The sequence below is a fragment of the Takifugu rubripes genome, chromosome 10 (assembly GCF_901000725.2).
Source record: "Takifugu rubripes chromosome 10, fTakRub1.2, whole genome shotgun sequence".
Taxonomy (NCBI): Eukaryota; Metazoa; Chordata; class Actinopteri; order Tetraodontiformes; family Tetraodontidae; genus Takifugu; species Takifugu rubripes.
In genome coordinates, this window is record NC_042294.1 from 5,963,664 (window position 1) to 5,988,543 (window position 24,880).

The 24,880-nt window shown below is 45.9% G+C and overlaps 1 protein-coding gene across 11 annotated transcripts in view; it reads left to right on the top strand.

The window, feature by feature from the left end:
* Positions 1-22,825, top strand: part of eya1 (EYA transcriptional coactivator and phosphatase 1) — a 48,054-nt gene extending 25,229 nt beyond the window's left edge. For 8 of the 11 annotated variants that reach the window (XM_029843037.1, XM_029843041.1, XM_029843042.1 and 5 more), the window contains 14 exons: positions 310-376; positions 755-900; positions 1,581-1,718; positions 5,236-5,318; positions 5,787-5,973; positions 6,483-6,625; positions 7,155-7,238; positions 10,271-10,360; positions 17,790-17,848; positions 17,933-18,093; positions 18,298-18,412; positions 18,628-18,749; positions 19,218-19,318; positions 20,846-20,926. In XM_029843037.1, the coding sequence (XP_029698897.1) occupies positions 310-376; positions 755-900; positions 1,581-1,718; positions 5,236-5,318; positions 5,787-5,973; positions 6,483-6,625; positions 7,155-7,238; positions 10,271-10,360; positions 17,790-17,848; positions 17,933-18,093; positions 18,298-18,412; positions 18,628-18,749; positions 19,218-19,318; positions 20,846-20,926 (1,577 nt within the window). Of the gene's footprint in view, positions 1-309; positions 377-754; positions 901-1,580; positions 1,719-5,235; positions 5,319-5,786; positions 5,974-6,482; positions 6,626-7,154; positions 7,239-10,270; positions 10,361-17,789; positions 17,849-17,932; positions 18,094-18,297; positions 18,413-18,627; positions 18,750-19,217; positions 19,319-20,845 lie in introns of all 11 variants that reach the window. The other 3 variants (XM_029843034.1, XM_029843038.1, XM_029843040.1) reach the window with 3 other exon arrangements.
* Positions 22,826-24,880: the final 2,055 nt, after the last annotated feature.

The following is a 24,880-nucleotide window of genomic DNA, read 5'->3' on the forward strand; positions in this document are numbered from 1 at the left end:
ACTTCCAATGTGGTTGTGGCTTGAAAGGCCCGAGGCAGCTGAAGCTACAGGCCGACACTGCTTCACACCACAGAAGCCTCTCAGAGAAGGGCTGGTCAGCAGAAAGACCTGATGTTCATACCTGATTATTTTACTTCATTATTGCTCTCTGGTTTTTGAACCTTAAATAAGGTTAGCGAAATAAATAGAGCAGTACAATGTAATTACAGTTTCCTTGGATTCTGAAGTCCTGTTGGCAAAAGATAATATTTACCTTATTTCCTAATGTTTCAATATGTGCATGCCTCTTTTCTTTTTAACTCTCCACAGCTATTGGAACCAGTGGCTTCAGCCCAAGACAAACTCACCAGTTCTCTCCACAGATTTACCCTTCCAAGTAAGGCTTCTTTTATTTTTCTTTAAAAAATAAGCAGCATCCAACTTCATTTGGATCTTTAATTAGATTCTTCTGCCCGGACGATGGTTTCCGTCTGGCTTTGTTTGCCTAGACGTCTGCAGCTTGTGCGCTCTGAAACCTGTTGTAATTATTATCTTGTGAAAATTTCCTTTGCCATTTATTGTTCTTTCACTATGTATATGAGCTGTCCGACGCAATCTGCATTTATACATGGCTCTTTTTTTTCCGAGGTAGCACAACTGCAAAGCATTTGTCAGTTGGGAAAGTGTGTGTTTTGTTCTGAGGTTTAAAATCACGCTCTCTCTCCCCTCTTGCCTTCCTTTCCCACTTTCATCTTTTGTTTCTTTTCTCAAATAGCAGAACATATCCGCATATTCTCCCTACCCCTTCATCCCAAAATATGGCTGCGTATGGGCAGACGCAGTACACCACAGGAATGCAACAGGCCGCAGCCTATGCTAGCTACCCTCAGCCTGGACAGCCTTATGGCATCCCAGCGTATGGTAAGAGTTCCCCACCAGACAGCTTAACCTCATAAACTAAAACATGTACGGTTTTATATTATATGCATGAGTGTGTGTGGAGAGAATGCAAACTAAATATTTTCCTGCGCCCAAAGGTCAGAAATACGACCTCCTTCATAACCAAATGTGTTCCCACAATTCCTCCAGCAAAGACAGAGCGGCGGAGATGCTGACTTGTTGTTTAGTGCCTGCATGTCTCCTCCAGTGTAGTAAAAGTACTATGCTTGTCAAGCTGTTCTGTTGATAAAAATCTGCAAACAAAACCGGGGCTTCCTCTGGCATTGCTCAGAGTAAGCACAGGGCTCACCGAAGACTTTATTTGTCCAAAGTCTTCCGATTGTTTTGACCCCAAACTCTCCTCAATATGTGGAGGAATTTACTGTGTTTATTTGAATAAACTTCTGCAGAGTGGCTGATTCACTGTCCGCTGTACTGTTTGGCCGCTTTAAATCCAAATTATTTGATGATGTGTGCATCTTTCCATAGTTGTAACATATTGACAATGATTAACACTTCATACGTTCACATAAATAAACATTAACTGAATATCAAACAGGCTACCAGGCCATTAATGTGTCTAAATAACTGAAGATATTTCATTAGAAGACCTCTTCTCATTCTTGTGCATCAAACCGATCTGGTGTCACTAACTGATTTAGGTCCATTGTGGGCAGGAATAAAGACGGAGGGGGGCCTGAGCCAGTCCCAGTCCCCTGGACAGACGGGTTTCCTCAGCTATGGCTCTGGCTTCACCACGCCACAGACAGGACAGGCCCCTTACAGTTACCAGATGCAGGGTGAGGACAACTTTCTGTTTTTTTCTCCTCTCTGCATGTCGTGAAATGCAGGACAGGATGCTGTCACTCTCTTAAAGCTGCAACGTTGCCAGCAGACATGCTGTGTTTATAAAACTGCACAATGGATTTTAATTTTGCCGAAACCAAGTTTATGTTTCTTGTTTGTCATGTCTGTGTGACCCATTTAAACGTCATTGTCAAAGTGCTCGTCTATTTTTCGTGTCTGTTTCAGTACTCTTTTTTTCCTGCCACATGGTGCCTCTGCTCAGCCCATCCAAATAAGGTTTATTGTCCTCCTTTTAAAAAAAAAGATTAAAGAAAAAAAATCCTCTGTCCCTGATTTAATAGCATGCAGGTCTGGACTGATTCACAATGCAGCCCTCTTGCTCACCCCCCAAAAAAATAGCTGCATCCCAGAGTTTGTTATGTACAGCCGCAATGGCTGCCTCCCTCTCTTCTCCTCTTAAAAGTATCAGCGCAGATGGGAAAAAAATGGCAGGCACTTAGGAGGCACCGGCCATGTCGCTCCCCACTCCCCAGCTCTTGTTTTTTCTCTCCCTGTGATCATATTTGTATTTGTTTAAGAGCTGAGACTCTAGAGATTTATAGGCTTAAAACCGATAAAGATGAATTGTTGCGCCTTCACTCCCTCTGATTCCCTCTCTGTCCACTCGTGCTTAGGCCCTCTGCTGCATTTTGCTTTTATTACTCCATTTTAACTGGTTTAAAGAAGCCTCACATCCACCTGCGCTACAAAAATGTGGTGAATGCCATACTGAGCTCATTCAACCCTGTAATATAAGTGTAAAAGGAAAAGATGAAACCAAAGAATCACCCAATAAATAATACCAGTCCAGCAACAGATGTGCCACAAGTACCACTTTTCCACACCTCTCAGCCAAATACGGTTGGCAGCAGCCTGCGTTTTGCAAAGAGCGGTCCGGTGAGATAGTTTATGAGACGGAGCATGTGCAGCATAAAGCAGACGTTGCTATCCTTCTCTTACGGGTTCAACCCATGATGACAGTATTATGTGCCTATTCATCTTCTAAGTATTGTGCTCTTACTTTTCCTCTATTCCCTCATCTGGTTCTGTATTTTCCTCGCCGTCTCATTCCGTGGCTATCGGATACCTTACGTAGCATTAAGTGCGTCGGTAATTGACAGGCACGCTAGATGACAGATTGACCACTATTCTCATCGTAGGCTGTGGCCCTCCACCACACCATCATCGTCCTTCTCTCTATTGATCTGCCTGGGCGATGTTTTGGGCTTGAGTGTCCCAACCAAAGACTCCACATCTGATACTCCCCTTCTGTGTTAGCGTTCCTGCCACCAGCCTGTGGCCAGCTGTCAAGGCGGAGGAAGATTAGATTAATGTTTTTGCTCCTTGCATAGAGTTTTATGTGGTGCTGAAATTGTGGCTCCAAATCAAAATGTAGACATGTTTTTTTCCTCACTCCTTTTTGGTGGCGCTTTTCGCAAAGTCAAAAAAGAAAAAAGAAAAAGACGGGTGTGAGGGGATGCTGAGATTTTGCCGATAGTGGAATGAGCAGATGCCAATTAGCTGAATAATTGGATTCCAGCGTTCTGTCCCAGTGGCAGTGAGAGCTGAGAGAGCCCAAGCCACGGATGCCTTTTTGAGAGAGCCCCATCTGGAATTGATAGGCTTTTCCCAAGTGGGGCATACAAACTTCTGCTACAAATATTGTGCACTGATGATAGACATAGCCGATGGCGAGGGGACTGATCAAGCAAAGCAAATGGACTTCCAATTGTGGAGCCAGAAGGCAGGAGGGAAGGAGGAATGGAGGGGAGGGGTGATGTCTGGTCTTGAGTGAGTGAACTAACTGGAGCAGGACGGGGGAGGGAGAGAAAACATGCCCCCTGGGGAACCGCAAGACACCCCCCCATTTACCCCCCCCCCCAAAAAAAAATCAGCACCACCAATCCCAACAGCATGGGCTCATTCTCACTAGGTCCCCTCAGCTTTTATGTGGCTCCTTGTTCTCCACAGCGAAGCCCTCAAACTCTGCCCGTGAGAACTTTTACGACTACTTGAGCTGTTCATTATCCTAATTCGTTGTCCTTCATGTCCCTTCTTCCCTCTTTTATTTGCAGGATCTTCACTTGATGTTGAACTTTCTAGAGCATAAAAACTTTAAAATTCCCCCTGCATTCTTTGAAATATTAAATAAATTTCCAAATAAATACCACAGTTAATAGGAAAATAACTAGAACAGGCTATGAAGAACAATGTCGGAATGCGTTGTGTATTTTATCACTAAACTCCAAGATTTCGAAACAGCCAAAATAATTAATGGATCTTGGTAATATTTGAGGTTATTCCTCAATTTTTGAGTGCCAAGGACTTTATGAACTGGGGAGGCTTATGTGTTTCTTTGTTTTTTTGCCATTCCATATGTTACTCCTGACACACACACACGCACACCTTCAATCCCACTCCCCCCCCGCCCCCGTTCTTAAAGCTGTTTCACGTTTGTCACGGGGTGGGAGGCCTCTTGATGAGGCCGTATCCAGAGGATGAAAGGAACTCTGTTTGTCTCTGAGACTAAAGGTGTAATTATGTCCCTATTTAGAAACAATAAATCCCCCCCAGTTTTTTTTATTTATTAGCACAGAGTACAGATTACCATAAACATCATATAGAATGCATAAAGAAAGTTTCACGGATACTTTTATGTATGTATGTTTTTTCAGATATACAGCTTTTTGTGCTCATCTGTAGTGTTATTTTTACAAGCTGGGATAGAACATTTCTATTTTGTTTTCATTTGTAGGTGCATGTAATTATATAGCAAACCTGCAAATTAAGTTTACTTTCAACCAAAAGGGCTGTTTTAATCTCAGCTCAGTGATGGCGAGCCGAGCTCATCTGTGTTGCCTGCCACTATAGTACAGGCCGATACCCTGAATAGAGACATCATGCTTCTGTCTTCTGTCTTTCTATAACATGTCAGGTATATTAGTAAACCCTTAGTTGCTGTCAGCCCATTTTGACATACATATTCATTAGGTCTCATCAGGAAAATCTCCTATAGACCTCTTGTGCAGTTCTACTTTTAGGACCCCCCCACCCCCAGCATCACCCTCCTCCTCTCTTCCAGTGCATCCACCTTTCCCTCCTCCTCCGCTGCACGCCGCTCTTCAGTAGCTCACACACAGCAGTCTCTTGTCTTCCTCACATTCTGCAGGCTCGGACAGCTTTGCGAGCAGGTTCTGTCCACCCCTCACCCGCCTCTCGCCCCCCTCCATCATTCATCAGGCCTGATCCAATCAGTGATAAGGGAGGAAGAGGGGAAAGATAAGGCCACTCTTGGGAGCATTCCCGCAGGCCCCCCTCTGTTCACCACCACAAGCAGTTTTTTTCACTAAAAGATAATATTTGCCTCCCAACAATACGACATTTCTTTTCCAATCTGAGCTTGCAGTAGTGCGGATTCAATGATTCATTATCTGTTGTGTGCGTAAGTGAAATGATCTCTTTCTCTCCAAGGTGGTACCTTCACAACAACGTCAGGACTGTACGCAGGAAACAACTCCCTGACAAACTCAACTGGCTTCAACAGCACACAACAGGTGGCTACACCCCCCCCCCCCCCCGCTTTTTTTTTTTTGGGTTCTGCTACCAGCAGATTTTACTTAGTATTCTGCAAATGTGCAGCTTTTCCTTTCCAACCTGGAAATCCTTACAAAACACACACGCAGTACGTTCATGACACAAATCACTCTGGATGTGAAAAGGTCAGCCTGCAGGAACATCTACTGTGTCTTCTGTAATACAAATATATTATGACACAGAGGAAAGGGTGAGAAAAGGAGCAAGGCGGAACATTGTCCAGATGTAGGGCAGAACAGACATGTGTTTGCATTTATGTTTCTGAATCTCTACTGTAAAGTAGCAACATTGGTGTAAGATATCAAACTCCTACGTCTCTTCAATCACCCTTCTGCCTTTTCCTTTAATTTTAAGGTTCTAAGTTGCACTTCAGTGTTCAAGAGTTCTGTTTTTCTGTCCACTAATGTTCCACCTGTCTCTCACAACAGGACTACCACAGTTATCCAACCTTCGGTCAGGGGCAGTACGCTCAGTATTACAACAGCTCACCGTACCCTTCACCCTACATGACAAGCAACAACACCAGCCCCAACACACCCTCCACCACCACCACATACACCCTGCAGGAGCCGCCTCCTACCATCACCAGCCAGGCCCTGACAGAAAACCCTGCAGGTAAAAGTCAAAGGCAGCAGATTTGCTTTGTTCGACCCGAATGTCGGCAGTTTGATCCTGCTATTAAATAAACAACTGTACAAAATGGTGACACGTGAAGGAAGATTAAATCAAGCTGCATTGTTTGGCAACTATGCACAGACTTTATGAGCTCGTCGAAGTATCATGACTGCATTTGTACTCATCATTCAACAACAAAGACATCTGGCTTTGACTAAATCTAATATTATACAGTCATGTAATTTGAATAAATGATGTCTCTGTTTGCCTATTTGGCACATACGCCATAACTTCTTGATTATTAAATCATCATAGAGCATGGCGTAGAGTCTTGTATGTGTTTTGCTGCTGATTTATGGAATGTTTGTTACCCATAGGTCTGCGTTATCCCTAAAAATAGCCCCAGGAAGCAGGCTTGCATCAGGACAAATGGGCACTTTTTTCTCTGAAAGCTCATATTCTGCAGACCCATTTCATCCTCCCTTTCTTCCTTATTTCCTTCCTTTCAGGAGAGTACAGTACCATCCACAGTCCATCAACCCCCATTAAAGATTCAGATTCAGATCGATTGCGCCGGGCCTCAGATGGAAAGTCACGTGGCCGGGGCAGGAGGAACAACAACCCATCACCGCCGCCTGACTCCGACCTTGAGGTAGGGTGAGCCCGCTACCTTGGCGACAGACAGCCTCACCCTGTCTGAGGCTCATGGACAATAATGCACTTACTTATTTGGCTGCCACCCCAAGTTTAACATGGAATGGCCATTAATTCTTAAAGCTTTTATTTAGTGGAAATACTTTATTCATACATTGTGGAATAAAGACAGAATAATGTCAGTGAGTCAAAGATTCTTTGACAATATGTTTAGAATTTAAACAAAATAAATAGCCCTGATTAAAGAACTGACATAATGGCATGTTAACATATCTAGTTAATTAGTTTGTCACTATTGATCACTCTAATGTAAAAGCGTAGGAGATGGAAAGCATGTGGCGGGGTGATGGGGAGCACTGTTGCGGTGACCAAATGGGATCTGGTCCCCGTGGCGTGCAAATACATGCTCTTGGCCTATTGAGCAGGAGGATCACCTTGCAGCCCGACAGAGAACGCCATTGATTTTGCCTCTTTCCTCTCCGTCTTTCTTTGTGTCTTCCTTCCCCTCGTGCGCTCCTGCTCTCCAGCGAGTGTTCATCTGGGACCTGGATGAAACGATCATCGTTTTCCATTCCTTGCTCACGGGGTCTTACGCCAACAGATATGGACGGGTGAGTGACAGACTGTGACAGTAGCCTCGTACTTTATCAGCAACAGGAAAAAACAGAATCTGAAGCGAGCGAGGGAAGATTGATTTCACCTTGAGTCCATGGTGAGAAGATAGAGCATAGCTCAATGTACAGATAATTATTTCTTTTTTTAATAGGACCAATGAGGCTTGGCAAGCATTTGGCTGCTGGTTGCAGCTGTTGGAGCTATGCGTGGCTGGTCAGGGCTCGGCCGTAGGGGCTCACAACACTTGCACTCTAAATGTCTATTGACACATCTTAAGTGTTCCTTTCTCCTTCAAAAATGCCACATTGTTAGTTTAATTAAGTGCTTCTCAATCCATCCTTCTCAGGCATGAATCTCCCTAGAGACTCTGACAAAGGACTCAGTCTGGCCACATGCCACCTAAACTGAACACGGGACCTGCTTTAATTAGGATTCAAATTATATATGTTGCATACGTATAAACAAATATCACCAAACATATATTAGTTTAATACCGGAAGGTCATTTTCCATCCCATGTTGCTGTGCATGCTTATGAGATGAAGAGTTTACTTTTCCAGGCTTTGCTATTTGTTATTCCACGTAAATTGCTTCTCTAAATATAAACTTTCAAAACAAACAATTTGGGAAACAAGACCGAATCTTATTCTCATGGATTTATTAAGGTCATAGGTTCTATATAGCATTTAAAGCGCATCTACCACTCATATTTTTCTCCTTTACAAATTGGACATATCATTAAAGCTGAATCAGAAATTGGCAGATTTTCCAAACATGAATAAATCCGCATTTTGTTTTCAGAGCGGTATTTCTAATCTCGCTTGTTTTGTCTATGGAGTTCTGGTTTTGAAGTCCAAAATGACACATTGCTCCTCGTATGTCATAGAGCTCCACGTCTGCGACCCATGCTCCATGCCTTTGTTCTGATATGAAGGGGTGTTTGATGGGGGTACTGTTTTGTTTTGGGGGTGAAAGAGGGCTGCCCCGCGACCCTGCCGTATTTATTTACTTTATTCTTGGCTCTGCATGCTGGGTAAAAGAGAGAAGCAGGGCTCAGGAAGCCGTGGCTCAGTGATGAGGGACTCCACAACTGCACACATGCACACACAGGGTCTCTAGTGTGCTCCTCTGAAACAGGAAACACTCCTGACTCCATAAGGGCCCATTCCATCAGAGCTCATATAGGATTTGACAGCCGCTACGGTCCCTCTCACTTCCAGTTCCCTCTGTTGTTCCTACTTTTTCTCTGCCAAATTCTTTTCCTGTCTTCCTCCAATTCTCCAACCTTCATAAAAGTAGTCCTGATCCCAGTTACCAGAGAGCTTCCTCAAAGCGCACTGGAAACATAAACCTTGAACTGGACTACCTCTTTTTTTAAAAATAAAAAAATTAAGTGTCACTCTAACTTTAGCATAAACAAAAAAGTACAAAACCAGTTTCCTTGCATAGCTGACTATAAATAGGTGTGTATCTGTGTAAGTAGACTTTCTCTTACTCACACTGACCTCCCACTTACTCTGGCTCCACACACATGGACACACTGCTGCTCTTATCAGCTCTTTTAATTGGCATCAGCTCACCCCATAAAGCTGATGGCTGAGGCCAGCTGTGCTGCTATTGGGATGGCCAGAGCCAGAGCTTAAAGTGGGCGGCCAGGCTGCGGAGGGGGTTGTTATTGGTAAGGGGCTCAGAGGAAGAGGGGGATGGTGGGGCTGGCGCCCCTGTGGATGGCACTGACGTTTCTGGACAGGTGGTGCCGAAGCAATGACAGCAGCAGCACTTTGGCCTTCTGGCCTGCTTGTATTCTTAACTCCCTCACTGACTGATTGTTTAGATTTAATTGGAAAGGATTCACTTGCATTTGCACAGGCCCCCTTTTCCCACCAAACCAGGCCTTAGTGCTAATTCAGCCAGCAGCGTCAGTGGTTGTGGGGGAGAGCAGGAGAGCTCGGAGCCTGTTGCGCCGAAGGTTAATTATTTTTGATGAGTTCTTACTGAAAGATCGATTCAAACTGGGAGGTTAGGAGGAACAAGAAATCCTCCAGAAGTGGGGATTGAATTCTTCTTGTGTGGCGTCCCCCCCCCCGTCATTTTAGTGAAAACATAAGCATTGAGGGGTGTGACAGGTAATCAGCAGAAAGCTCAGGTGTGTCTTCAGGTGGTTTAACTCAGTAATCCCTGCCTGGCCCATTTTTAATGCAGTCTCAGTCAGCTGGAAGAAAAGAAAGAAAAGCCTTCACTGCAGCCATTGTCTCTCCTCATCCTTTTGTGGAAGATAATGCGGTGATTAGAGATTTAAGATAAAAAGAGATTATGTTTGTATATCAACAAACAGCCACCCTATTAATTATAATAATGTTTTTTTCATCGTATTTCTTTGTCAATTTATATGAACATGAAAAATAATTATCAGCCTTGTTACTTTTTAAATATTTATCAGCAAGTTATGTTTGCCTCTTAACTCTCTTTTTATTTCAATGAAGAATTGCACTGTGGCAGGCTCATTAACTATTTACAGTGGAGTTCAATAGTCTTCACGTATTGTCTTACAGACGCTGCAACCCTATCATCCTTACAGCATATGCTACCGACAGAGAGCATTACAACTGCACTCATGGAATTGCTATATTTATTTTATTTTGAGAGTATTTTTTTAACTAACATTCCATAATCAGAGGACGCATCGGGGCAAAGAGGTGCAGAACGGGCTCTTTCCACTGGCACAGTGACCTGCAACGGTTTTAAACAGACCACCCCCTGAGAGAAGAGACACGCTTTTACTGCGTTCATTCAAGTCTGATGACTATTCTGGTCCCTTTCGGAGGAGTCGTAAACAGAGGCTGAAACTTTTAAGTCCGCCTAATGTCTTCTTTTATGGGAAAGCTTGCAGAGGAATGCAAAGAAATTCTGTGTTAATTGAGCGACTCAGAGAGAACTGCATTATTTATTGTTTCCCATTAAATCCTTTTAAAATGGAAGAGAATTGACCCGGACAGTTTGATGTGATTGTGTTCTCTTTTTATTTTCAGGATCCACCGACATCTGTGTCATTAGGCCTGAGGATGGAAGAAATGATCTTCAACTTGGCCGACACGCACTTATTTTTCAATGACCTAGAGGTGAGTCTGTGTTGTTTTGGCTCTATTCTCCCCTCCAGCCTGTCCATGTTATGCCTGAATTCTGTTCTACTGTCTGCAATTTAATAGTCAGAAGAGAAAGAGCAGTCAAGGTTTAAGCAAAGCAACAACTGTTTCACAATGTGGAGCCTGTCAGTCTCCTGTTGGTGAAGTACTACCATGGAGCCCAGGGGATGCCATGAATTTTACATGTCCTGTCTTTCTCTGTCATTCCTGGGTCAGCAGTCCTGCCCCCATCTTCTGCATCCTTCTCACAGCAGCTAGCTCAATTTGTCAGGCTCTAGTGTTTCTGCGTCCACTCTGTCTGCCCCGGCGTCACGCCATGTGCTCAGTGTCGCCGTCCACATACGTTGAAGACCCCTCAAGTCACAGCAGCATGAAGTGCCCAAGGCAAAGAGGCCCTTCCCCTCCTCTTTGCCTTTTTGATTCATGTGTGCTGTGAGTAAAATCTGCCCCTGAGGTACAGGAATAGAGGGATCAAGGGTAGGGATGTGTGTGAGAATGCGAGAGGGTGTGGAAATGTGGGGAAACAACAGAGGCACAAACTAACATGGGCTTAAATTCATACTTTAACACACAAATGAAGGAATTAACAGCACAGTTTATGTGTTTGCCTTAGCTTAATCTCTTTTTTTTTTGGAGCTACATGTACAATTTCATGGTTCTATCTTTACATTATTTGTCCCTCTGTCCTCCCGGTGAATACGATCCCACTGACCCAGCGCTTTTCCTCGGCCTCCTGCTTTACACTGACCTCACAGCAGAGGAAATGTTTTGTTTGATACTTAAGTGTGAAGAGATGTGTGGCCGGCCTGCCAAGTCTCATTACTCACCACCACGTTAGGCAGCGTTACACAAAGCAAACTCAAGAGGGGAAGGTGGGGGGGGGGGAGAAAATGTTCATTCTCTCAGACAGACGAGTGACTGAGATTCCAAACACAGTCATTGTGATCAAAGTTAATTGGTTGCAATTGGCCAGTTAAATATTTCCTTATGCCGTGGCCATGTAAAATCCACTGTAGCTGCGCTTGAACAGGCATGCTCCAATCAGCTGCAAAAAGTCCGCTTATGACAACATTTAAATGTGGTTTTTACTCCCCATCTGTCCTCTGTTTTGATTTCCTTTCCTATGTGATGAAACTTTTCACATGTGGAGCAGCTCTGCTCTGTCTCCGTTCCAAAACTATTGGATTTTGTTTTGACACTGCCAATGTTTCTTTCAGCCAAAGCAAAATTCCGACTAAAATAGCAGCCTGTGTGTTCTGCAAGAACGCTTTCTAGGATGTCCAGCATAAGGAGCTTTATGCAGACGGTGCAGTTATTGTCATTAACAATCATTCCAGAGAAGGAGAGACATTCTGTTGAAGGCATATTGATCCATCCTCTTAAACTGAGCCTGACCAGTCTGAGTGTTAAGTGCCAGTTCTTTAGCAATGCTTTAGCAGTTGTGTTTCCTCTCTGCTGATTTACAGTCCTCATTCTCAGATAGAGCTAAATAGAGGGCGACTATAAATATAACAGCAGCAGTTATGTATTTAAGCATGTGCAGAAATGCATATGGTCCATCTAATTTAGTCTAAGCCATAAAGGGAGACCCCAGAGGCTGTGCAGAAACACAGGTGCATAGTTAGTGGTCTAGTGTGTTTGCGTGTGTGTGTGTGGGTGTTCTAACAGTGTTGTCCTACCAGCTCTTAGAAAAGTGTAGTTATCACAGCTCCTTTGCAGCCATATTCTGTGTGCAAACTCTCATATTTCTTTAAGATCAAGTGTAATTTAATAGTGTATATGTGTGTGCGCGCGCATGTGTGTGTGTGTGTGTGTGTGTGTGGCTTTAGCATGCTAAATTCCATTTATCCCTAATCTCTCTCTCTCTCTTTCTTTTTTTCTTTTTCTTTTTTTGTAGTTTTGTTGTTTTTTTGTGGAAATGTTCTGCTCTCTCCTTAAAGAAGTCTTCTGCAGCGACACACAGTCCATCTGCCCATTGATCATCCCAGGCTCGTACCTTGTATCATTTGACCATTACAATCTGTTTTTATCCCAAATATGCTCTCAGTGGAAAAACATTTAGGGAACGTAGCTCAAAGTATTTGTTAGGAATACCTGCATTTGTAAGGAGAACATGAACGTAATCTTAGCACACGCAGCACAGTCCCCATTACCAGAGTAGCACTGCTGTACAGGGGGGGATGCACAGTTAATTGATGGTCAGGATTGATGTGTGTAATGAAGCCCACTGAGGCTGAACACACGGAAAAGACTGACAGCTCTGCTGTGACTCCGGGTGTGAGTTTACTGTAGGTGCGCTGCAGCAGCCCCAGTGCTTACACCATGCACTATGTGGGAACCAGGGGCCTCTCTCTCCCAGGCCAAGCCCCCTGTATTCCCTTGTCAGTGGGGTCCACGGGCGGCCGTCTCCCCCTTCCCCGGGTGAGAAAACAACCCTCCCTGTCTCGAGGATAAAGGGCAAGGGGGCAAACCACTCACAGCGATAGGAGAGGGGGAAGAGGTCTCTGAAGGTGGAACTATTTGAAATGAGTCCAATGATGCTTCAGTGCCGTGTGTTGCACTGCTTTTCACACACTTGCACAAGTACACACACGCGCGCACACACACAGACACTACCCGAGGCCCCTCATACACACTCCACACACATAACATTGGTGCAACCTGGGGACACTGAGCTGAGTACCTTTTATAGCTCCCAGCCTGCAGTCATGGGGTTGATACCTCCTCCGTCACTCTCGCCCAGCGGCTGCCTGTTAATGAGAGATGCTGTGAAATGCATGGGTACCGTTTCCTCGTGGCTGAAATGTTCCTCTGGAGGCTCTTACTGCTGCACCATTCTGCTAGTTTTACGACCCAGTACAGACTCAGATTCAGCACTCGTCGTTCATCTGAGCGGTAGATTTATATTGTTTTCCTTCTTCTGGTTTCATTCCCGTTGAGGGCCGTAATACAAACTGTTTATGCACTGTTGCAGAATTTATGCACAACCTGTAAGATTCAGGATGGTTGCAGGGCGTAGCGGTAAATTTTGAAGGGATCTACAAATTATTTTCACTTTTGCGTGGAGTTCATGGCGTTAGCTTTCTGAAGCGAAAATTTCTGGCCACCTCTCGCCACAATCAGACAAAGCAAGCATGAGACCTGCAGCTGTGTATACATCCATCAGACAGCCAGAGCTCAGAGAGTGACGTAAACCGCAGCTTTATGACCTCACATCTTTTAAAGAGACTATGCATTATTTTTAATGGAAGGACTTTGAGACATATTTTGGGGAAATCATTTGGTCGGTAAACTAAGAATCTAACAACAGAGGGAGTTTTTCTCTATGGTTTTTGAGTCTATAAATCATTAATTCCTATATAATTTCAACTTCATGCCATCCACCCAGACATAACTCATTAATCTAGGCAAAGCGAGATTTGTATATTTTGGAAAGAAAATAGAAAGAATGAAAGCAAAATATTCAAAGCTACAGCTTCAGATTACTGCACCGACCAGTTCATGCACCAGTCCTGTATGATGGCAAATAATGAATCTTAAAATATCAGAGCCAAGCCTGACTCGGGATTTCACACATTTGTTCACCTGACATGAGCAATTGTTTCTGGGGAGAAAAATAAGAAATTAAATGGGATGACAGTAAATGCAATTATATCACTTTAATTATTACCCTCCCAGAAGTGTGGGTTAAGCACTCTGGAACTTAACTCCTGTGGCTCAAGCTTGGACTCTGGATCGGAATGAAGAGGGTTCGAAGAAATATCCCTTTGTTGCCCACATCCTGTCTTTGACCCCCAGGTATTCACAGCTCCCTCCTTCCTTCACTCCAGACAGGAGTGCCTGTGGTGGGAACAGAGAGAGGAGTTGCTGGGGGTCAGAGACCGTGGGGGGGTTGGGATGACAGCCACTGCCGGTGGAGTGGCGGCATTGAGAACCTGCGAACCATGGACGAGCCTATTTCACATGGCATTAGCCTGTAGGGTCACAAGGAATACTGTGATGATGGCTGTTATCGCTCACCCTGCGGTTTGGCCACCCACCCCCACCCCAGCAGCTCACCTGAGAGAGACGAGAATGGGAGAGCCTGTGTCCAAACTGCTGACTCTGGACATGGCAAAGACCCAGACCTTCATGACAAGAACAGATCAAACTTTCCTTTCAATGTTTTGGCAACACATTACCCATATTCACCTCCATCTCTGCCCCGTCTGCCTCTGACTGCGGCAGTCACCACTCCGCCTGAGCTCCTTCCAGAGCTACAGGAAGAGTCTTGCCATTTATGCTGATTGCTTAATGACAGATGCCAGGGGAACAAAGAGAGCTCTGATAACCTTCCTGACAGTGAGGAGATTTCAGCAGACGAGTGGAAATACACAGAGACAGTGAAAGGAAGTGGGGATGATAGCATCCCGAGGAAGCTACAGAGACTACCATTTTTCTTTTTTTTTATTGTTTCCTGCAGTGATTGAGACAAGTCTGCAGCTGAATGAACAGAAAAAGGAGCCTAGCCAGTCAATTTACAGGAAAGCTGCAGTGTTTGCAGAAGGAACAATCACAATGGCTTCTGGTGGAGGGTCTTCACTCCTGAGTACAGTAGAAACATCTGGTGTAGGTTAGCAGTGATTGTAGGTTTTAGGCAGACCACTGTTTGCTTGGTGAAAGGAGAACAGAGACATTTGAAGGGAAGGGAGACGTTCAAAGGCATTTTCTGCTGTGTGGCACAATTTTAAAGCCCCACTCGGTATTAAACAATGAGGGGATATGACTGTGACCCCTTTTTAATGAGGCAGTGACAGCACATTTCTATACTTTCACACCCTGTATCATGCCTGCATGAGAGGTCATTTCCCTTCATATCTATACTTGTACGAGCTGAGCCCACAGCATCAGTGGCTCCGCGGTGTTTATGAGGCCTTCAGAAGCATGTGTGTGCGTTACTGTACATTACCTACAGCCGACCACACTGCGAAGAGGGTTATGCTAGCAGTAACTGTCAGAATCTGCCCATTTTATTATCGGCACCTTTCCTCCCATTCACACAACCATACAGCCAAGTTCAAGTGTCAACACAGTGGTATATTGAGTAATAAAGACAAGGGAAACACAAAATGAGACGGGATCAACCGTGTGCTGACCAACTGACTGTGGGATCTTGAGATCTGGTCTACTTATTGGCTTTGAGAATTTGGCCGTGAAACATTGTTCATAATGAACTGCTTATAATGGCTACAGAAATGCCCGATTGCCAAGGTTTATTTATACACTTTGGTTCAAGTTTACAGTTTGGCTCATAATTTATGGGGTGAAATGGTTCTCAATGTGCTGCCAGAGTGTGGAAGAAACCTGGGAAGAGGCGGCAGCAGCAATTAGAGAGTGATGTCCCCAACTGAATGGCTCTGTAGCAAAATAGAAGGTGTGGCATCAGCCTCGTCAGTCTGCAGATTGTGACCTCATCAGCGGGTAATTAGTGGAGAATAGAAGCATTCCAGTCACTTGCACCAGAATGGGAGGCCTTTCAAAGAGGGCTTTATGAGGTGCTTAACCCTGGCTGCTGTTTTTGTTTTCCTAAACAAATAGACATGCTTCTACCACCTGAAGAATGTACACCAGCACATCTGGATTGGATTCTGACCTGGGAAAAGATTGGGAATAATTCACGAACATAAATAATAGGAAAATCCCCACTGGTAGCCAATATTCTAGCCTGAGACAAATTGCTGCTAAAGATCTGCTGGTGAGGGGCTGGAGGCAGATAATGCCAACAGTCTATCTTCTGGAATGAAGGGTTTTCTCTATGTGAGGTCACTCTGGACTCTCCCCCGGCCATCACCCGCTACTCTTCACAGTCTCTGCGTCTCTGCCCGTCGACCCCCTTAACGGGGTGCCGGAGCCCCGGAGTGCAGGGGAGAGGGGTCACGGGGTCAAAGTCTTTTCCTCTTTGGATCTCGGGGCTTGCTGGGAGAGGCTTGGCGAGAGAATGGTTGCATTAGAGCCGGGGTTGGGGGGTCAGGATTTTAATTCTGTTAAAGAACAGCTGGTTTGAGTTTCTCCTCACTTCAGTCTCCCCTCCCTCTCCCCACAAATCCAGGGAGATGAAAAATTTGTTCAGAGGGGAACTAGTAAAATAAAAAAAGGTTTACAGTCCAAAGTCCTTACCCTTACCCTGCTGTAGCATTAGTGAGGAATGCAACAACGTCAGCATTTGGCCTTGGAGTGATTGACCAAAAACGAGGAAGTGCTTTCTGTGTTTTGGTGCCTTAGCAGTCCGAAGAAACTTAAATTAAAATCCTTGGAATCCTTTTTTTTGGGGGGTGGTGGGGGGATTCCTTTTGCTCAAGTTTCAACATTTCAAAGATTTTGTTATTTCCGAAATAACATTCAACGGGGGAGACTAACATCTTTTTGTTTAAAAGCTGCGGTTCTTCCACGTAAATTCCTCAATATTAGTTGGACGTTAGAGTCACTTCCTGTTTTCACTCCAAATTATTCAATGTTTGATCAAATGCCTTCAACTGCAGTATTTGTTGATCTTCATCTGAATGCCAAGGCAGGACTCCCTCACATTTCAGGCTAGTTGTGGGTGGGTGGGGGGAGGGGGGGTGGTGAGGTGGGGGGTAGCAGGAGGCACTGGAGCTCTCCTATAAATGGAAAACTAATAACAGATTTTCAGTCTGCTTTTCCCTGCACTCTTGCCGGCTGCCTGGCCCCAGGCTGTGTTGGTGTGTGGCGCAGCAGCAATCAAAGGTCATAATTTCATTGGCGGTTAGCATCAGGTTCAATTTTTCTACTAGGTTACATTTACCAGAAAGTCTGGATTGTGTTACTGTGTACTGGTGGAATCAGTACGGAGCTGCAGAATCCCTCTGCCCTTCCAAGGGGAGCCAGCCCCCCCCCGCCCCCCCACCCCCCCGAGGGGAACAGGAGTGCACACATATGTTTAGAGATATGCGTTTAACGGGGGCGCATGCACGTGTGGAGACCAATAATGCCAAGCTAGTTTACGAGCATCCTTCTACTTTATGTATCTCTATATCAGGACTCACACTCATAGTAGCTTCTGAAATAGTTACTGAATTGATATTTGATCGTTCCGTCTCTGGATGTGCATATCTTTGGACCCCTCTAGTGGTTACAATCCTTTCTGCACTGGCGGCAGGGATAGTGTCTGTTTTGGACAAGGAAGAAAGCAAGATATGTTATTTCTTGTGGGAAAGGATCTGAAACGTGTGGTAATTGTGATTTCCCTCAGAATAACACTTTTTTGGGGGGGATTTATGGTAATTACGGTAATGGTAATTCTATCCTTTTAAAGTATTATCGTTCGGCTATTAATGAAAACCATCCAAAGAGATTCACAAGAGTTTCACTACTTAATTAACAGGAGGTTTTGTTTTGTGTGTTTCAGGAATGTGATCAGGTTCATATTGACGACGTGTCCTCAGATGACAACGGTCAGGATCTGAGGTATGGCGATCATTTGTGGTTAAATGGTTGCCTTAAACATGCCACAGGCTGGGCTCAGAGGTTATTTCTCTTTCTCCCTTCCAGCACATACAACTTTGCCGCCGACGGCTTCCACGCGGCCGCAACCAGCGCCAACCTCTGCCTGGCCACGGGCGTGCGGGGAGGCGTGGATTGGATGAGAAAGCTGGCCTTCCGCTACCGGAGAGTAAAAGAAATCTACACCACCTACAAAAATAACGTCGGAGGTATTTCCCAACGAGCTCCGTACACATCTGTTATACAGAAAAGCACGTGCAGATGCCCTCATTACGTGGGCCAGCGTCAGCGCACGTTCACGTGTGTGTTCCGTGAACTCGCGGGCCACACCGCTCGCTCGGGGTACATTTTGAAAATTTCAGTGGTATTCAGAGCGACCGGTCCAACCCAAACATTGTTACTCTGCCTTTCAGGTCTGCTGGGCCCGGCCAAAAGGGAAGCCTGGTTGCAATTGCGAACAGAAATTGAAGCCTTGACAGACTCATGGTTAACACTGGCACTGAAAGCACTGACATTAATCCACTCAAGGTAGGATTCCAGTGATGGAAATTGCACCCAGTCCCGCACCGCACATTTGTGAACTCGCATGTTGTGTAACACAGACAGCGGCGAACTCCCAAAGTGTTCGCGAAAAAACACATTTGTCACAGGGATTAGTTCTCCTGGTCTGATCTCCTGATCGGAGATAAGCGCGCTAAGAGGTGATATCATGCCCGCCCCGTCTCCCTCCGTCTGCTCTTCAGGTCGAACTGTGTGAATATCCTGGTGACCACCACGCAGCTGATCCCCGCTCTGGCTAAGGTCCTGCTCTACGGCTTGGGAATCGTCTTTCCTATCGAGAATATTTATAGCGCAACCAAAATAGGTAAATCCTGCGTGTGAAATGCGATTTCACCCACCCTCGGGGGGGCGGGGGGGGTTATCATTCTAATGTTTTTTGTTTTTTGTTGAGTGCAAATAGCTGAAACCCAGCCTACTTAAATGAGGGGCTGGTGTGGGAGATGTAGTCACTGGAGAGGATTGATGTTCCTCGGGCCTAATCAGCCTGGGACTATTTTCTTGGATCTGGACCTGCGATGGGCCAGATCCAGGGGCGACGGGCCTCTCCCATGCATATGAAACCACTTCTGCACATTTACGTCGTTCCACAGCAACATTCCCTCTCTGCCTGCTCCTCTTTCTTCCTGATCTATCGCAGTCCTTCCACATCGATGTTTCAAATAGTAGATGTCAATATTCTTGCATGTCGTGTTTTAAGGGGCGGGGGGGGGTCCACAACATGATAACCTCTACAAACGGTCGCATCACTAACATGCTGTCGACCTCTCCACAGGGAAGGAGAGCTGCTTCGAGAGAGTAATTCAGCGGTTCGGGAGGAAAGTTGTTTACATTGTTGTCGGAGACGGTGTGGAAGAGGAGCAAGGCTCCAAAAAGGTAGGAAAGTGGGGGGGGGTGTCCCATCTCTAGGCAGAGCTAAAAAAAAATGCTCTGGCTTCCATTATGCATACAGAACATTAAACTTGCCCACCAGATCTTTCAAAACAAAGGAATCGCTCCCGTCTGAAAAGTCTTATTTTCTGTGAATCACTTATCCTCTTAAGTACGAGAGAGAAACTCTGTTGTGGGTAATCAGCACCTTTGCTCCACCGGCTCAGGTTTACAGGGACGGGGCGGGGACAGATGGCATAATTATATATCCTGGGTTTGTGCCCTGAACAGTGTGAATGCAGCAAATGAACTGCTAGGCAAGCTCTGTCAGGCACGCTGGAGGCCTGTAGTAAACAGCACTGGCGGAAAAGAGCCTTAAATCACCCTTGATTAAATTTTGAAGCCGATGTCTGTCAGACCTTCTCAGTATCACTTCTGATGAACCTGACAATCTGATATTCCCTTCTTTTTTAACCTTACCTGTTGGCTCTTGTTCCACATTTTTGTGGAGTCAGCATTTCACGCGTTTGGATGCGAACCAAAGGTTGCACGGAAGCTACACGCGGCTAATAGCATTCACGCGTGACCACCGCGGGAAGCCGCAGGATCCCGATCGTCTCCCGCCAGAAAGGTTCCAGTTTCACCTGCTCCTCGATAAAATCCTGGAGACGGACAAAGAGCGATCAGGAAGAGGTAGCAACCTTTAGCCCGGATAAGTGTGTAAGGCAATAGTTCGGTGTTGTGGAACGTGAACACACCCTGGGAATAGAGCCGAGAGGCTGATGGCGGAAAAAGATGCAAATATTTTCACTCAGTCTTCAGTTGTTGCAGTGTGACATTGATGGAAGAATATGGTGTTTTTCCTCCCCGTGGAGCGGTGCGAGTCCCACGGCACACCGTGTGGTAAAAGGTTTCTGTGTCAACATCAGAGACGACGTGAAATAACAACAATTTCACCCGTCAGGAGGCGCATATCAGACGTGACACTGCATAGGATTACAAAAGCAAAGGGTCTAAAACGGTCCCTGCACCCCCCATTCCTCCATATACCCAAAAAAAAAATAAAAAACAGCAATCTTTGAAACAATTCCACCTTCGGTTATCACCGTCGGAGAGGGGGAGCAGATAGCATCTCCGGCTTTTCAACTTAAAAGCAAAAGACGATTTCCAAAACAAAAAGCAAAGAGGTTTTTAAGGGTCAGTGCAGGTTCCCCTAAGCGGAACATATGCCTGGGAGAGGCCGTGCCTTTGATAAAGGCAGGGTAATGGGCTCCACACAGGAGCTCAGGACTCTACCTGACAAGCTCCTTTCATTCTCTTCAGCTCGGGTTTCTCCCCCGTCCTCCACTTGGGAACAACAGCTCATTTGCACTGTCCTAAACTCACACACACACACACACACATTTGCAGGCAGGAGGTTCCTGCAGGAGAATGTTTCTGCTGAGCTTTTTTTTGAAGTAAAGCTAAAATGCATGACAGGTTATCTCGATGCGACATCCAGTCTATTAAAGTATTGTTTCACTCCTCCGACAGCACAACATGCCCTTCTGGAGGATCTCCAGCCATTCTGACCTTATGGCCCTCCACCACGCTCTAGACCTGGAGTACTTGTAGCACCCTTCTGCCGCTCCGTAACCACTGTCCTCCTCCCCGGCCCCCGTCCTACGCTCGCCACAGACCCTGCAGCCCAGAGGAAAAGCAAAGAACGGGGGAAGACAAAGGCAGAGAGCGCTTAATGTGGCGACACGCCGCCACACTTCGTCTTAACTCTCAAACTTTCTCTTTTTTTTCATTCGCTCTCTCTGGAAGTGAAAGAGAGCGAGGTGGATTTATGGCGCCGCAGCTGCCTGCCCTGGTTACTGTGAATTGGCCACTTTCTGAAGCTGTCAGAGTGTTTTACGGCCGCCCGTTTGTGCCGGGACTCTGTCTGGGTTCACACCTGTGAGGAGAGCAGAGCTACCGACGGCCGCCGCCCGCTGCAGGACTCCGCTAACGCTAAAGCTCCAGCCCGACGACTACTGGCGCCGACATTTCTCTGTCCGTTCGGCCCATCCCTCCGCTCCTCTCCTGGTTCCTTATCTGTCTGCCCACTTTTGAGCCTCCAGGGGCAGAGGGACACAAGCGACTGGCCCTCTGTTAAGCGCTCTTTTTATTTATAAAGGGAGACTTTGTGCGGCGCTGCACCACCGAGAAGGTACCTCAACCCCAAAAGACTTGTGCCTTTACCCTTAAATCCCAGACTTTGAAGGACGAGGGGGGGGGAGAGAAAAGGAAAAGGGGATTTCCAATAATTTAAGTCAAATCCTAAAAACTTTCTGGACAGTGCTCAGACAATCATGTATAGCGGGACTCTTTTGTGTGTAAGTTTGTAATCACTGGACTATTCCTTCCTATATTCATTTAGGTACATGCTCTTGAAAGGTGGCAATGTGTTTCCCCCCTCACATAAAATTTGTTTTTTGAAGTCCTCCCGTCGCACGTCAGCGGCGCGACGCCCGGAAAAAGTGTTGACGTGTTGAAGTTTTGCTCGGTAAACAAATATGTAGATACTAGAACGTTGTGATGAATCGTATCGTCAAGACCAAAAGCATGGATCTCAAGTGTCAACCGCCTCGCCTCCGACTCTGTGATGTTTCTCCTTAAAGGAAAAGCCCGACGGGGTCGTTTCAAAGGGTTTTACGTGCTTTTTCAGACAGGTCGCTCACCGGTCGCATCATTTCTCCGACAGTTTGAAGCGAACGCGACGTTGCGTTCAGGGTTTCGGACGCGTTTCGGACGCGACGGCTCCTGAACGCATCTGGTCTCGTTGACAACAGATTTGGCTCGGAAGTCGCTGGTTTGAAAAGGTTTCATTCTCTTTTATACATGTGTAATAACAACTTGTACAGCAAGCGTAATTTTGTATTGATGTAGTGTTTTTATTTCGACTATGAAGATACGCCGTCTCCCTCTTCGGAATAGCCGGAACACGCGGAGCCCTTTTGGTGAAGCTTCGAATCAACGATGATCAGTTACAGAAAAGCCACTAACTTCAAAGGGTTTGCGGATCTCCAGGACATGTGCTATCGACTGTGAATTTCTTACGCAGAGACCGATTTTCTTGTGTTTCTACTTTTCCTCTCCTTTGCACATGATCGCTGTCGGCCTCTGTATTTAAATTCCGAACCCTCCCGGCGCCGCCTCCGACCCACCCGCAACCTCGTCCCCCCTCCCCTGCAGACTGGGGGGTGGGGGGGGGGGTGTCTTCACATTGCTGCTAGATCAAGGTAATGGTAGGTACAGTAAATATAGAAGAAATATTTTATAGATTCATACAGCACGCTTTTTTTATATTATGTTGCGCTCATAAATGCAAACTGGAAATACTTTACATTAAAACGGGCCTCGTTGTGAAATGCAAAAGATTGTCGTGTCTGCAAAATATGTGTACAGAAGGTGTTTTTTTTGGACATTATTATTTGATTGTGTTTAAATTAATAAAACTGATTTGTGAACTGTTGCATGTCGACCTGTGATTATTAATCAGTGATCCTATTTTGTTCTCAACAAAAGTCTTTTAATTGGTTACAAAATAATCATTTTGAAATCCTGATGTGCTCAAACTAGCTGCAGACATCTGGTCATGGCTTTCTTTACTTTTTTTTAGCCCCTCTAGAGATTTAGTTAATCCTCCATTAGATTTTAAAGAGATACTCCAACATACACAGCCCTTCCATATTTTGCTGAGTCGGGGGAAACCAAAGTTCAGACCACTAATTGCCTCAGTTTAGCCCTCAAATGTTTGTAGCAGCTTGCCTAATTAACATATATCCAACTCCTCCAATTCACATTGTTCAGTTAGCTTAACGCAACACATGAGGAGTATTTAGGAGCCTGATTTTATGCGGCGGTGGCAGCAAAAACCCTCCAGCCTGAAGCATCTGGTCTCCTAAACCACGACGGAGAACTGAGCATGCTGGGATTGAAATATTCCAGATCGATCGTGTTTTCAGACGGAGCGGCGGTGAAGTACGTGCATCTGTCGGAGCACGCCGGGCCTCCCACCACCGGTGTACACGGTGACCCCAACACGCCTTCCCGAACAGCTGAAAGTCTGAATATGAGTCTGCTTTCTTTGATATTTTTCCCCGATGCTGGAGGAGCTGGCAGACAGACCCAGACGCGACCAGACCAGACGTTTGGGGAGAGAAGCGGTGGGCGTTGTGGCGTGTCGGGCCAGCCGCTCTTGGCTTCTCCTTCCAAACAGAAGGGAATGAAAGCAGGAGCCAGGCTTTGTCTGTGTGGCTCCTGTCGTGCACCTTTAATATGTTCTGATGATGTTTATTAACCCTGATGTTGGGGGGGGGGGCTCAGGAAATGTGCTCGCTGTGGGTAGAAACATCACGAATGTCCCAGAGTCTGACCTTAGCGTCTCATCTGATGCCCCAAAAGCCCTTAAATCAATTAAACCGATATTTAAATCCAATATATGGAAGTTAAAGTGGAAGAAAACTGAGATCCTCACATCATTTCTGAGTCGTACGTGCACGGTGCTTGATTGAATTACATATATAGCCTGGTACGTGTAAGAGGCACGATCTTCACTGAACTCCCATCAACCCCCCCTCATCCTCGCAGAAGTAAAGGGGTCATTACCCAGCAGGTCCTCTGCTGGGCATTCCTCCCCAGGACGTCCCAGCAAAGTGGCCGCCCGCCATAAAACCGCTCTGTGATAATAAACAACGCCGTCGGTGATTTACGACCTCGCCCAGACAGTGATTTCATGCGGATTTCCATAGATGGGGGGCCTCCGACGGTGCATCACAATTGAACTAATATAGTATTACATACATATCAAACTCCCCCCCCCCCCCTCCCAAAAAAAAACCTGATCTGCCACATCTCTTTTATGAGCAGGAAGCCTATTAATAGGCCCGTGTTCTCCTCTCGGTGGCTGGCGTGTCTAAAGTGGGGGGAATTTGTCTCCCATGTCTGCAGATTGAGAAATAAGAGAGAGACAGAAGGGGGGGGCAGAATCAGACACTTAGCCTCCATGTTTGGCAGAGCTGCAGGCTGAGAATCAAACTCCCTCCGTTTCAATCTGCACTTCAGTCGTTTGAGTTGTCTTTAAGAAAGAAAAAGGCTAAATTAGCCAGTTAGCGCGCAGCAAAAGGTGACAAAAGCTGCTGACGCGGCCGGTGCTAAACTGGGCCCCTTGTTTACTGTTTGTTTATTTCTCAGTTACCGGGTTCTGACGGACAGAGGGGAGCAGGGACAGCTGGTAATCAGGAAGTCGCGGATGCCAGGGATGGCAGCCAGGAGTGCGTGTGGGCGGCTGTCAAAGCGTCGCTCCTCCTGTGAGGACAAACCTCGATTCCAGTGGCGAGAAAATGAGCGATCCGAGCGTAGCGTCAATCAGAAAAATGGCAAAGGCGGACGCTGGGACTCCACGGCAAACTTCGGCTCGAAGTTGAAGCCTCTGAGTTGCGTTGCCGTGCAGGGGCCGGAGCTGCGACCCTGCTCCAGGTCTGCCCGACCACAGCGAAGCTCCACCTGCATCTGCGGTCAAACGTGCACACGCTAGTATTT